General features: G+C 36.2%; 1 protein-coding gene across 1 annotated transcript in view; it reads left to right on the top strand.

Moving 5' to 3' along the window:
• Window positions 1-10,437, top strand: part of LOC145203898 (tenascin-X-like) — a 53,831-nt gene extending 43,394 nt beyond the window's left edge. Inside the window, exons 64-80 of the mRNA XM_080076263.1 lie at window positions 97-273; window positions 993-1,254; window positions 1,591-1,669; window positions 1,895-2,024; window positions 2,393-2,496; window positions 3,140-3,290; window positions 3,798-3,911; window positions 4,110-4,273; window positions 4,925-5,091; window positions 5,235-5,482; window positions 5,958-6,104; window positions 6,571-6,707; window positions 7,002-7,104; window positions 7,783-7,922; window positions 8,446-8,647; window positions 9,230-9,381; window positions 10,107-10,437. Coding sequence (XP_079932389.1) covers window positions 97-273; window positions 993-1,254; window positions 1,591-1,669; window positions 1,895-2,024; window positions 2,393-2,496; window positions 3,140-3,290; window positions 3,798-3,911; window positions 4,110-4,273; window positions 4,925-5,091; window positions 5,235-5,482; window positions 5,958-6,104; window positions 6,571-6,707; window positions 7,002-7,104; window positions 7,783-7,922; window positions 8,446-8,647; window positions 9,230-9,381; window positions 10,107-10,154 — 2,525 coding nt within the window. The 3' untranslated portion in view covers window positions 10,155-10,437. The remainder of the gene's footprint in view (window positions 1-96; window positions 274-992; window positions 1,255-1,590; window positions 1,670-1,894; window positions 2,025-2,392; window positions 2,497-3,139; window positions 3,291-3,797; window positions 3,912-4,109; window positions 4,274-4,924; window positions 5,092-5,234; window positions 5,483-5,957; window positions 6,105-6,570; window positions 6,708-7,001; window positions 7,105-7,782; window positions 7,923-8,445; window positions 8,648-9,229; window positions 9,382-10,106) is intronic.
• Window positions 10,438-11,559: the final 1,122 nt, after the last annotated feature.

Here is an 11,559-nt window from a genome sequence, read left to right on the forward strand (position 1 = left end):
TACGCCTGACGGTGTTAAAGGTTTTCTGGTTGTTTCAACGAACACATATTTTATTTGTAATCATTTTACATAAAAAACATCGTTGACTTCTTGTAGCTATTGATGGTCCGAGCAACGTAAACGCTGAGGTCTTACACGATCGAGTGGTGGTCACGTGGGATGGTCCTGATGACGTAGACAGGTATCGCGTCACAGTTCGACCATCTAGTGACGTATCAAGTTCACACAATCCGGTTTTCACTACAGCTCCCGTCACAAGATACACTTTTACTGGTATAAAATATTCACGAAATGTTTTTTTGCAGTGTAGACTTTTAACTTTTTAACCAGTTAACAATAAAAAAATTAACTGGAATTGGACAGTTTGGGCTAATGTCGTTTATTTGGTTTTCTTTTTTATCACAGTTATTTTAATGTGGCATTGTCATGGTTTTATCCTTTGATAACAATGTAAATACCATGCAACAAAAATTCCTGCGATGTAATTACCATGCGATGAAACTACAATGCGATGAAGTTACCATGCGATGAAATTACCATGCGATGAAATTACTATACGATAAAATGACCATGCGATGAAACTACAATGCGATGAAGTTACCATGCGATGAAACTACAATGCGATGAAGTTACCATGCGATGAAACTACAATGCGATGAAGTTACCATGCGATGAAATTACCATGCGATGAGATTCTTGCGATAAAATTACCATGCGGTGTAATTACCATACGATAAAATAACCATGCGATGTAATTATTACCATTCGATGAACGTAAAGCATAGAAGTTACCTGAGATATAATTACCATTTAATGAAATCGAACCAATGAAATGGCCTGCGATAAAATTGTCATGCGACAAGATTACAATGCAATGGAACTCTTGCAATGCAATCACCATTCGATGAAAGTACCTGCGTTGTAAACACCGTTCCATAAAATAAAACAAATAACCTGCTATATTAAGCAATAACTCTGAATTGTTTCTTCAGATTTGCAGCCCAATACCGAGTACTTGATAGATGTGGTCGCCATGAATTTATATCGTCAGCTTGAGTCGCGTCCAGCCCAGGGAAGCTTTGTAACTTTAGCGGCAACCACTCCGGCACCTGCAACGACTGCACCATTCACCGAACCAGCGGCACAACCAGTACAACCATCAGTCCGACCAGAGCAACCAATAAGTCCAATAGCAACAACTGAACGAACCCCGGAACCGTTGGAATCAAATCCGGTTGACGAAGGGTCGTACAAGTAAGACATTTACATGTGTTATTCTATTCGAATACGTTTTGGGCAAATCATGTATATTACATGGGAATACTTTGAACTTTTTCTGATAACCTCTTGTTTTCTGACCTATTTTTCGTTCATTGTCTTTGAATTATGAGATAAGTATTTAATAAGCGTTTGCAAAACCATAAAAAGTATTTTTAAACATTTACCTTTTTTCAGTCAATTTTTTTTACATTGATCATTACATACAAAAATGATTGCAACTTTGTTTATGGGCCTTTCTTCTCCACAGACAGATTAGTGACAAACTAAAATACTTTTTAGTCCATTTATTCACCTCTTCACATTTTTTAGTATAAGATGGAACGCGCCAACTGAAAACGTGAGATTTTACAAAGTTATCAGAGTTTCAGGCACTGGACAGCGAAAACAGGTACTTCATACTTTACATAAGTAAAAAATGGTTTAGAGAAAAAACGCTAAATACTAACTTCTCCTGTTTGCAAAACTTTACAAGAAGTTTCACTTTGACGAAGATATGTCTAATTCGACATGTCGTGGATAAACCAACTGTCTACGAGGGTTCAATTTAACACACACATATAACAAATGTGAGCTTCTGCCCAAATATCATCATAAAATATTTTGTTTTGTTCAGATTGTTGTGCCCAGTTACCGTACCGATGTATTGCTGAACAATTTATCACCAGACACCGAATATTCTGTAACAGTTTATGCTGTTTTGACTGACGACAGTGAAGTACCACTTGGAAGCACTCAGCTAGAAAGTAAGTAACAGATAGATGCACCAACGTAATCAAGGCTGTAAACGGATACTCAACCAATTTGGTCAAGTATTTTGTTCTAGAGTTGTAAAGTCGGGCTGCACTTTTTGGGCCGTCTTCGGGCTTGCGTTTCAATAAAGCGGACTTGATTCAGGCCTGCCTTTGCACTTGACATCTTTTGTGCCCTATTATAACCAATTTTCAGGCCAAATTTGTTTTTGGGCCGGGTTTTGGGTTTAAGTTTCCTTAAAACGGGCTTGATTCGGGCCTGACTTTGCAAAATATCTGGCCTTCTTACAACACTGCCTTATCTTTGGACCAGTTGAGTATAACAGAGATGCAATAGTTCTATTTTTCATGTTATATTTCAGTTCCTGCATTTTCGACTGACCGCAGCGCAACCATTACATGGAACCAACAAACACCATCGTACGAGTCATTCCGCATTACAGCTACTCCTGTTGCGAAAAATTCGGTGAGTGTAAATCAAAATTAATATCCAATTTATGTTGTTTCCTAAATGTGTACATTAGGATGTTGTAAGTTTACCCCAAATATACTAGGGTAGGTGCTTCTGTTTTTTTGCTGTTTAAAAAAAAGAAATTGATTAACATGTATAAAGCTATGAAAGCATTAGGCAATTACATGAGTGGTTTCCAACATTCATCGGCGAATTCCTCGCTTAACCATTTAAAACAGTTCAATCCTCCCCAATAGACTGCATAGTAGATGCTTAAACCATACTAAAATGCTTTTAAATATGGTATTTTATCAACTTCACAGGTTATATTCCCAGAGCTAAAGTGTCTATTTACAAACCACATTTAGAAATTCCTCGCTTTAGGTTCCCCTGGGCCCCTGGGAGGAATTCCTCCCCAGTTGGGAATCACTGGATTAAGCGGTTTTCGCCTGTATTTAAGTCTTGAACTTCACAGTTTATATTCCCAGAGCTGAACTGTCTATTTACAAACCACATGTAAAAATTAAAGTGAATTCCTCCCAGGTTGGGAAACACTGGCCTAGACATTAGAAGTTTATTGCCAGCTTAGAAATTTTGCCCAATTACGTTTCTTTTACAAGTTTTCTTTGTATTAATTTGACATAATCTTGTATTCAAGCCTGCTGAGGAATCAGTATTTACTGACATTGAATCCGGTAACACGCATGCTTGGTTGACTGGACTTCATCCCGGCACCAAATACAATGTATTGGTGGAAGGTTTGCTGAACGGTATCTACTATCCCGTGGATGAAACAACTGTAACTACAGGTAAAAGAGCGAAAACGGTTTCAGACCTTTATATTTTATTTTTGAGTCTGAGTATTGTTGGCATTGCTGTTGATTTGGCATTTGTTGTTTATTTGGGGGAATGTAGTTCTTCCTAAAAACGTTAGCTTTTTTTCTTCTTTAATGTCATGTTGCATGGAAGATCATTTAAAACAGGTTTATAAAAAAATTATTTGGGACTTAAAATAGTCGGGACCTTACCAATTTTTTTTTCAAAATTTTTGAGGGTTTAAAAACTGTAATTATTTGGAAATGTGATTTTGAGTGTTTGAAACTTGTGATTTTTTAGGGGAAAAACAATTAGTGTTTTTTGTGTATTGGAAAACTCTGATTTTGTTTTTTTACAAATATATTATTATTATTTTCATTTTGCTTTTGGAAAAATATGATTTTTGTGTATATAAAAAAAATTATAAACAAAATATGTATATTTTTAAAAATTAAAAAAAAAAAGAATTTTGTCTTTTAAAAAACTTTTGTGTATTTTAGCTGTTGATCCTCCAAGAAATCTTCGTGTGAGCAAACGAAAACCTACTGGATTTACTTTACGCTGGGATCCTCCTGTGGCGAAGATTAGACGATACAGTCTGACCTACCAACTTGGTAAAAACAAGAATTTTGTTGTTGTAGAAATTGACCAAAAACGTTAATCTGTTTTGTCCGACCACTGATCTAGTAAACAAAAATTTTCTAGTGTAAATAGGCCTGACTTATCCCTAGTTGTCACCATCAAGGAAACATTCTAACCACTACATTGTTTAAGAATAAGTCACAGCGGATTACACATGAGTTTTGTTACAGACGGCCGAGGACCTGAAATGGCATATGACCAGACGCCAGGAGCCAAAGCCACGCGGTCCCACGTCCGCAATTTGCGACCTGGAAGTCGATATCTCATTCGTTTGTATGCGAGAAGCGTTGATGGAGATAGCCCACCTGCTCAAATATGGGTCGAAACATTACAGGTGCAGTATTTGAAATCTGTAAGACTTTTAAACACTTGACACGGGCTTAAAAACTATCTTAATTGCTGGAGAAAAAACTGCCAGAAAACTTGTATCATGCCGAAATTGCTTTGATGTTGTTAGTCGGGCTGGGTTCAGTGGTGGGATTCAGCCGGTTCGCACTGGTTCTATAGAACCGCCTCACGAAATTTTATGAGATCAGCGAACCGGTTAGCATTACTGGATACTCTCAATGGACGTTTTGTAACAGAACCGACTAAAAACTATGACCTTTGTGATAGAACCGGCTGACAAAAAAATTGAATCCCACCACTGGCTGGGTTCGGTCTTTTTTAACAAACGGACTTGATATTAGCCTAAATTTACATTCTGTGTCTGTAATTTTTGTTTCGAAAATAGGAATTCTATTTAAACAAGATACTGAAGATTCTTATTTTTTTGTGGAACTTATTTATCTTAAACAATCGTGTAAAGGCATCATCCAAGTTTTCAGTGTGTTATTATAGGAGAGACTGTTATAGGTAAAACGGTGTGGTCATTGGCTCAAACTTCTAACTTAGTTTATGTAAATACCAAGTTTTGGTTTAATAGTCTGCAACTGACTGACCCACTAGCTGGTTCAACGTTTAACACTCTAAATTGCTATTACAGGCGCCAACAGATTCAGACATAACCTCAGAGGAAAGTGAGGAAACTGACAATGGTGTTCTTGTGCGGTGGAAGAGCACTGGAAGATTTGTTCAAAACTGGAAGGTTGTCGTTGAGCCACAAGATGGCAGTGCTGGGTACGAGAGAATCGTCAGTCGAGATGACCGAAGGTTCGTTTACAAAACTTTTGTCTTAGTAGTGCTTGACAAAACTAGTATTTCTCAAGTCAGGTCAATCTAAAGATAATTGTGGCGAACCTTGAAAGAAACAACATATTTGTAATAGAACTAAACACATTGTCTCGATATTTTAGATTTGAACTGGACAACCTCCTCCACGGGGTAGCATACATCGTAAAAATTTACCCGATTTTCGGGGATTCGGTCGTCGGTGATCCGCGGATTATCAACATCCCCGCCTCGTCCACGCAGGGAAGCAGGACGACCATCGTCGGAACCAACAGAGTTAACGTCAACACGTTTCCATGGCAATTGCGAGTTCCCCGCGTTCGTCCCGACGGAGTGACTTTGATGTGGAACCAACCGTGGTTTTCCGTACAAGGTATGAAGGCAGTAGGGAAATACCCACCGGAAGTAAAGGACTAAAAAATGATTTAAGAACCTATTAGATGCTGCATTGGCTCTCAGACAAGTCTTAGTTTGAATTTGTAACACAATATGTAAAAAAAATGTTTTTTTAGGTATTTTATTTTTTTAGTAAAACAATGTTCTTAAATTTCAAAATTCACGTTTAGTTGTATTCGAAGCAAAAATGATTGTATGGCTCTCACAGAAAATTCATTTTAAAATAAGTGACTTTATTGGCTCTTACATACAGCTATAAAAGTTCTCGATTCCTGAATTTCCTGAATTCCGAAATAATCGCATAAACAAAATTAGCGCGCAAAAATTAGGAAAAAAAACAAAATTAAGTACTAAATATAAGCAAGAATTCGAAATAGTTAATATCTTTTGCGTTTTAGTTTTATTTGTGATAATAAAAATTTGCAAATAACTGTTTTTTGTTTGTTTTTCAGAATATGTTTTGTACATCAAGAAGCAATCAGAACCTGATAGCGCTTACCGCGAGGTGTCGCCCCAACCCCTTCCAGGTCAAAACATGGCGACCATCAGCAATCTCGTACCAGGAGAACATTACACCATACAACTTAATGCTACAAGCGGTAAATTTAAGTCTTTTTTTGCAAACCAACTTAACACTAGAAGTTGCATCGTTATTTACTGGATATTTTGTTGTAAAAAATACTAATTGAAGAAAGTTTAAGGTAAAATTGAAATACTTAACAAGATGTTTTTCTGACGAATTGGAATAATGCCAAGTTTTTTTTTCTCTTTGCCTGCAACATTTTAATTGTTCACAAGTTAACTTTAAATAATTTAATTAAAATTTAAACATCTTAAGGTAAAATTAAAACACATAATAAGGTATTTTTTGACAAATTGGAATAATGTTATCATAAGTTTTTTATTGCCGTTTGCCATTAATATAAAAAAGTTAGTATTTTTTCCAGACAAAAACACATGTAAAAATAAGTTTTTTATGTTAAGATATATTATAGATATTACATTTCGATGCGAAATTTTTCACTTTATTCTTGTTAATTATATTACCTTAATTACCATACACAGCGGACAGTCACGGTCACCAAAGTATAGTCAGTACAATCACCATCAATTTCTCAACCTTGTTGCCTGCGATTTCTGGTGTACAAATCCGAAGCCAAGACGATGGTAGCATCCTGTTAACATGGGATGCTACACAAGGCGTAAGTAAAAATGTAAAAAGTGCTTCAATGTGTGGTTACAAAGTTTACCATTTGCAACACATAATTTCTTATAACAGTGTGTTTTTCTCATAATAAAACAATTTTGGACCAGTCTTAACGTTGTACTAGGGCATCTATATTTTCGGTTGAATGTATTTTAAAAGATTGTTTTTAGTGATGTGCCTTACAACAACAGAATAATGTTTTGTCATATAAGCCCTATAGTTATTTTTTCAGAATGTTAAATAGTGTGATATATACCCGAAAATTTTAAAATTGCTTGTTTTTGTTCAGATTGACAACTATGTGGTGAAATACCGTGAAAACCGTGCTGAATTTACAACCAGGATTATATCAGCGACCGAAACATCGTACGTTATTCCATCACCAACACCAGGTATGGTCTTTGGAGTCCTAAAACGTGATCTTGTGAAAAAGGGAAAACAACACTTACCTTTAAACCTAAATTTGAGTTTTTCATAGCAAAGGTTTTAATATATTATTTATCTCTTGTTTCAAAGCATCTGTTAAGCTAGTGTCCAAAACCTATACTTTACCACCATTTACATGACGTCTTAAACATGTTACTCTATATTATTATGATTATTACTACATTTGACTCTGTAATCAGATTGAATTTAACTACATGTTTTGCCATCTAAAGTTTGCCTATATCAGGGGTGTCCAAAGTGCGGTCCACAGCGGCATTTCACGTGGCCAGTGCCTGTTTTTTCAAATTGTGTTGCGTATGACCCGCCAAAGTTTGGATTCAGTTTTGGGGTTGTAGCGACTTCTAACTGTACGCAAAAGCTTTCCATGAAACTTTATCCACCGGGATAAGGAAGTATACATGGTGCTGAAGCAACTAAATCCCACAATTCACTTAAATCCCGCATATTTGTGTTCTAATTCTGCGGTAAAAACTCCGCAAAAAAATGTTGGCCTGTGGACGTCTTTACCTGATAAAAATTGCCCACCATAAAAAAATGTTTGGACACTCCTGACCTAGCTGAACGTAACATTTACGTAACACTTTCAAAAACAAGCATAAAAAAGTTGAGATACTTTTCTCCAGGAACTCAATACGAGATCCATTTTTACGCCGAAAAGGGATCAGCCCACAGTCACACGCTTGTCTTTACCATTGACGTTCCTGCTGCTTTGGCACCAAATTGTCAGGATCTGGATACTGGAATAAATTACGATGTTGGAGCTGTAAGTCAATGATAATATAACTTGAATGTAAAACTGTTTTTCGGATAATACTTTGCAAAATGATATATTTGTTTTGTTATTACTTTTGTCCATATAAACTCAAGGCCTCTCTTCATTTCAATGTGTTTTGTTTGTACCGATGTTTCAACGTCCAAATGTTGTCTCCTTTATCAGGGAATAACGTTAAATACAGTTAATACAAACAATTCATTTGTCTAAAAAGCCTTTTTGAGTTTATAAAGTATATCTGGCAAAACGACTTACATACTTATATCCAGTGGTGGGATTCAAATTTTTTGTCAGCCGGTTCTATCACAAAAGTCACATTTATCGGTCGGTTCTGTTGCAAAAAGTCCATTGACAGTAACCAGTAATGCTAACTGGTTTGCTGATCTCAAAAAATTTCGTGAGACGGTTCTATAGAACCGCTGCGAACCGGCTGAATCCCACGACTGCTTATATCTTCCATAACTTTAAGATTTTCCACACAAAAAATTCAATGACCTTACATTTTGTTGTGCAGTCATGGAACAAAAATACTGGAGGTTATAAGCTTCGTTGCACCTGCAGTGCCCCGCAGCAATACACTTGTGACACTGCAGAATGGTGCCATGCTGATAATGAAGTATACGACCCTGGCGAAACATGGACAAGAGTTAGAGGAATCAACTTAAGGGAGTCTTGCACTTGTAGGGGAAGGGGAGGATACCAATGCGAACCGACAAGTATGTTTAGCTTGTGATATTTTTGTATTGTGAATACGACTTTTTATGTTTGCACCTTAAAACATTTTTTGATTTTAATTAGAGTTGTAAACGGGGTCCGATTGATTTTTTTAAAATTTGAGTCTAAATTTGCTTGGAAAGTAAAATTATGACACAAATATGACCTAGTACAAAGTCAAGGCCGAATCAAGTCCATTTTTTAAAACTTAAACTCAATAATAAACTGTTCTATGTATGACCAAATTATTATTAAAACAGTTAACCTATAGTCTCAATTATTTACTGACTTATAAGACAAGAAAACTTACCAATTAGAAGATTTAATAAACATTGCAAAACCTCTTGTTATAGGAGAATGAGTGTGCTTTGTTCTTAAATGTTTCTTTTGATTTTATTCTAATAGAATTTTTTTTAAATCCTGGGACAAAACTCATTCGATAAAATTTCGCGATAAAATTGTCACGATAAAATTTCCGCGATGAAATTACCATGATAAAACTATTAAGAAAACTGTTTTTTATACGTTGTACTGGTTAGGTTCTTGCACAACACAAACATTCGCAATATCCGATTTTCTTTCAGACTGCCACGATCAAGGTCGCGGTTACGACGAAGGTCAAACATGGACAACCGCGGTCGGTAACATTGTATCCGAATGTGTGTGTCGGTGCGCAATTAATTCTTTTGGCCACAGTCGCTGCCAGAGCACATGCCAGCAGCCATTTGCTGTCTTGGTAAGTTGGAATAATCAGTTTATGCCACGTTGTAGATGAGTTTTTTGATTATTACCTCTAGGTAACGAAGGTGCTTGCATGATTGCGACCCAATTAAATTTGTTTTCAAATAGTGGTTGAAATAACTCCCAAGAGACCTACGGGTCATTTTTGAGCCCAACTCCGGAGCAAAAGCAAATAGTTTGTTAAACTAGGATTTGGCCCGAAAGCAGTTTATCAATTAGGCCTAAACCAATTTCGCGGAAAGACCTGCTTTTTGGTTAGGGTACTCTGTAGGCTACTCGGTTTAGTATCTATCTACAGTTTTTTATACTGAATATCCCAACTATTTTTCTTATATATTTTTTTCTTTTATTGTAAACTTATGTCAAGTTTGAAGTAAAAAGACTAGGAATTTACAAAATCTCCCCCGTTCGAGTTAACTAATCAACAAGGGTTGCCAGGGTGGCGGCTTTCCCACCCAATTGTGTTGATATCACTCCTTGCGGGTTGCGTTTTTTTGGGTTGTAAAATAGACCACTTTTTGTTGTTTAGGTTGCATACATCTTTGGCTCGTTTTGTACTTTTAAATTTACTTTCAGTTGCGATTTTTGAAAGAGTTTTGACAAGCTTGGTAACTGGGAAAAACTGGCGCTAACTGCAAATCTAGTTTTAATAACAGCTTTAATTTTATTTTACGCAAGTTTACACAGGATTTGTTACAAAAATATTTCACCTGTTTTTAGAACGAGCGCGCCAAACGTGAAACTGACGAACCGGAAGTAAACGAGTGACGTCATCCCATATATGTTTAGCAGATGACGCTGTTTTCGTAGCTCTATTTTTCGCGTGTAACCAGAACCTGCCGGCGCGATTTTACGCATACTTCGCAGCTAATTGAATTGTTGTCTTCAATTTTGGATCATTTTTTTCACCTCTTCATGTTCTTAGAACAAATCCATTTTTGCTTCATGTCCAACTTTGTATATTCTTCACATTTTTTTGGTTACTGATCGAAACGTTGCCTAGTCATCATTCAATCGTGTACAATTTTAACAAAGTTGCCAAACATTGCGATTTACTTGTAAGCTTATATGAAAGAGGTTTAGGATGTAGAAACAGATTTATTTCCAACAGACAAGATTGCATTTGAAGTAGCATAAAAAAAATTTTTTTTCGAACAAAATATAGGGACAAACTTCGACAGGGATGTGAAACTAGTGGCCTGTGTTATTGAGTGTGGCATTTAACATTGCCATTCGTCCGAAGGCCTGAACCTGAAGAAAAAGAGCTGCATAAAGACAATGCTGATATAACAGTCATGTGGCTACACCACTAAATGCGGACGCCAAAACTTAACGCAAGCACTGCTGGTTAATTTGTGCAAAACGTGTGTTAAACTATATCAGTTATAGTTCGTTCACTACAAAAACACTTTGTCGCAATTAGTGCTATTGTGTCGCTATGTTTTCTTTCACCAAGCGAAATAAACTCAACTCAATTAGTAAGCCCCGTTTAGCGAAAAAGTCAACAAAAATTGATCAAGCGCAACGAGTTGTACCAACGTCACGCTTGAATAGCACAACCGAAGAGCAAGTGGTTTGAGAGCAAAAGGTTAACAAACGGAGATGCGATGCATGGAAGTTTTGTCACGTGAAAAGATAGTGTACGGCCTGAATATAAAAAATGAACAAGTAAACGTCGTAGTACAAATAGAAATCTATGCGATTTGGTCAAGAACAGTTGAGTAAAACCTGCGCAGTGGGGCAAAACTGTTGAAGGTTATTCATTTTAATTTTATTATTCATTTTCCAGTTGTCTTGCAAGAATTACAGAGTAAAATAAAACACATTTCTGTTTCTGTAACGTTTCATGAGTGGCAGCCAGGTGTTTAAATTTTAATAAATAAGCTATTGCCAGGCATATTGTATATAAAGTTATAAACGAGTATTGCTCTTCCAGCAGTTTTTAGGGTAACACTAAAAGCGGGGAAAAGCAGGAAATCAACACTAAAAGCAGAAAATAAAGGAAAAGCAGAAAAAAGGGAAATTTGTGTTTTCTAAAAGAGGGAAACAATAATTGCAGAAAAACAGGAGAATAGTGAAATTTCTTGTTAAATAAGATTTAGAAATATGAAATGCAGAAAAAGGGGAAATGTTTCTTTATTTGTTTTTTATTGCTTTCTAACTCGTAAAAACA

Source organism: Phallusia mammillata, chromosome 8 (assembly GCF_965637545.1).
Source record: "Phallusia mammillata chromosome 8, kaPhaMamm4.hap1.1, whole genome shotgun sequence".
In the NCBI taxonomy this organism is placed as follows: Eukaryota; Metazoa; Chordata; class Ascidiacea; order Phlebobranchia; family Ascidiidae; genus Phallusia; species Phallusia mammillata.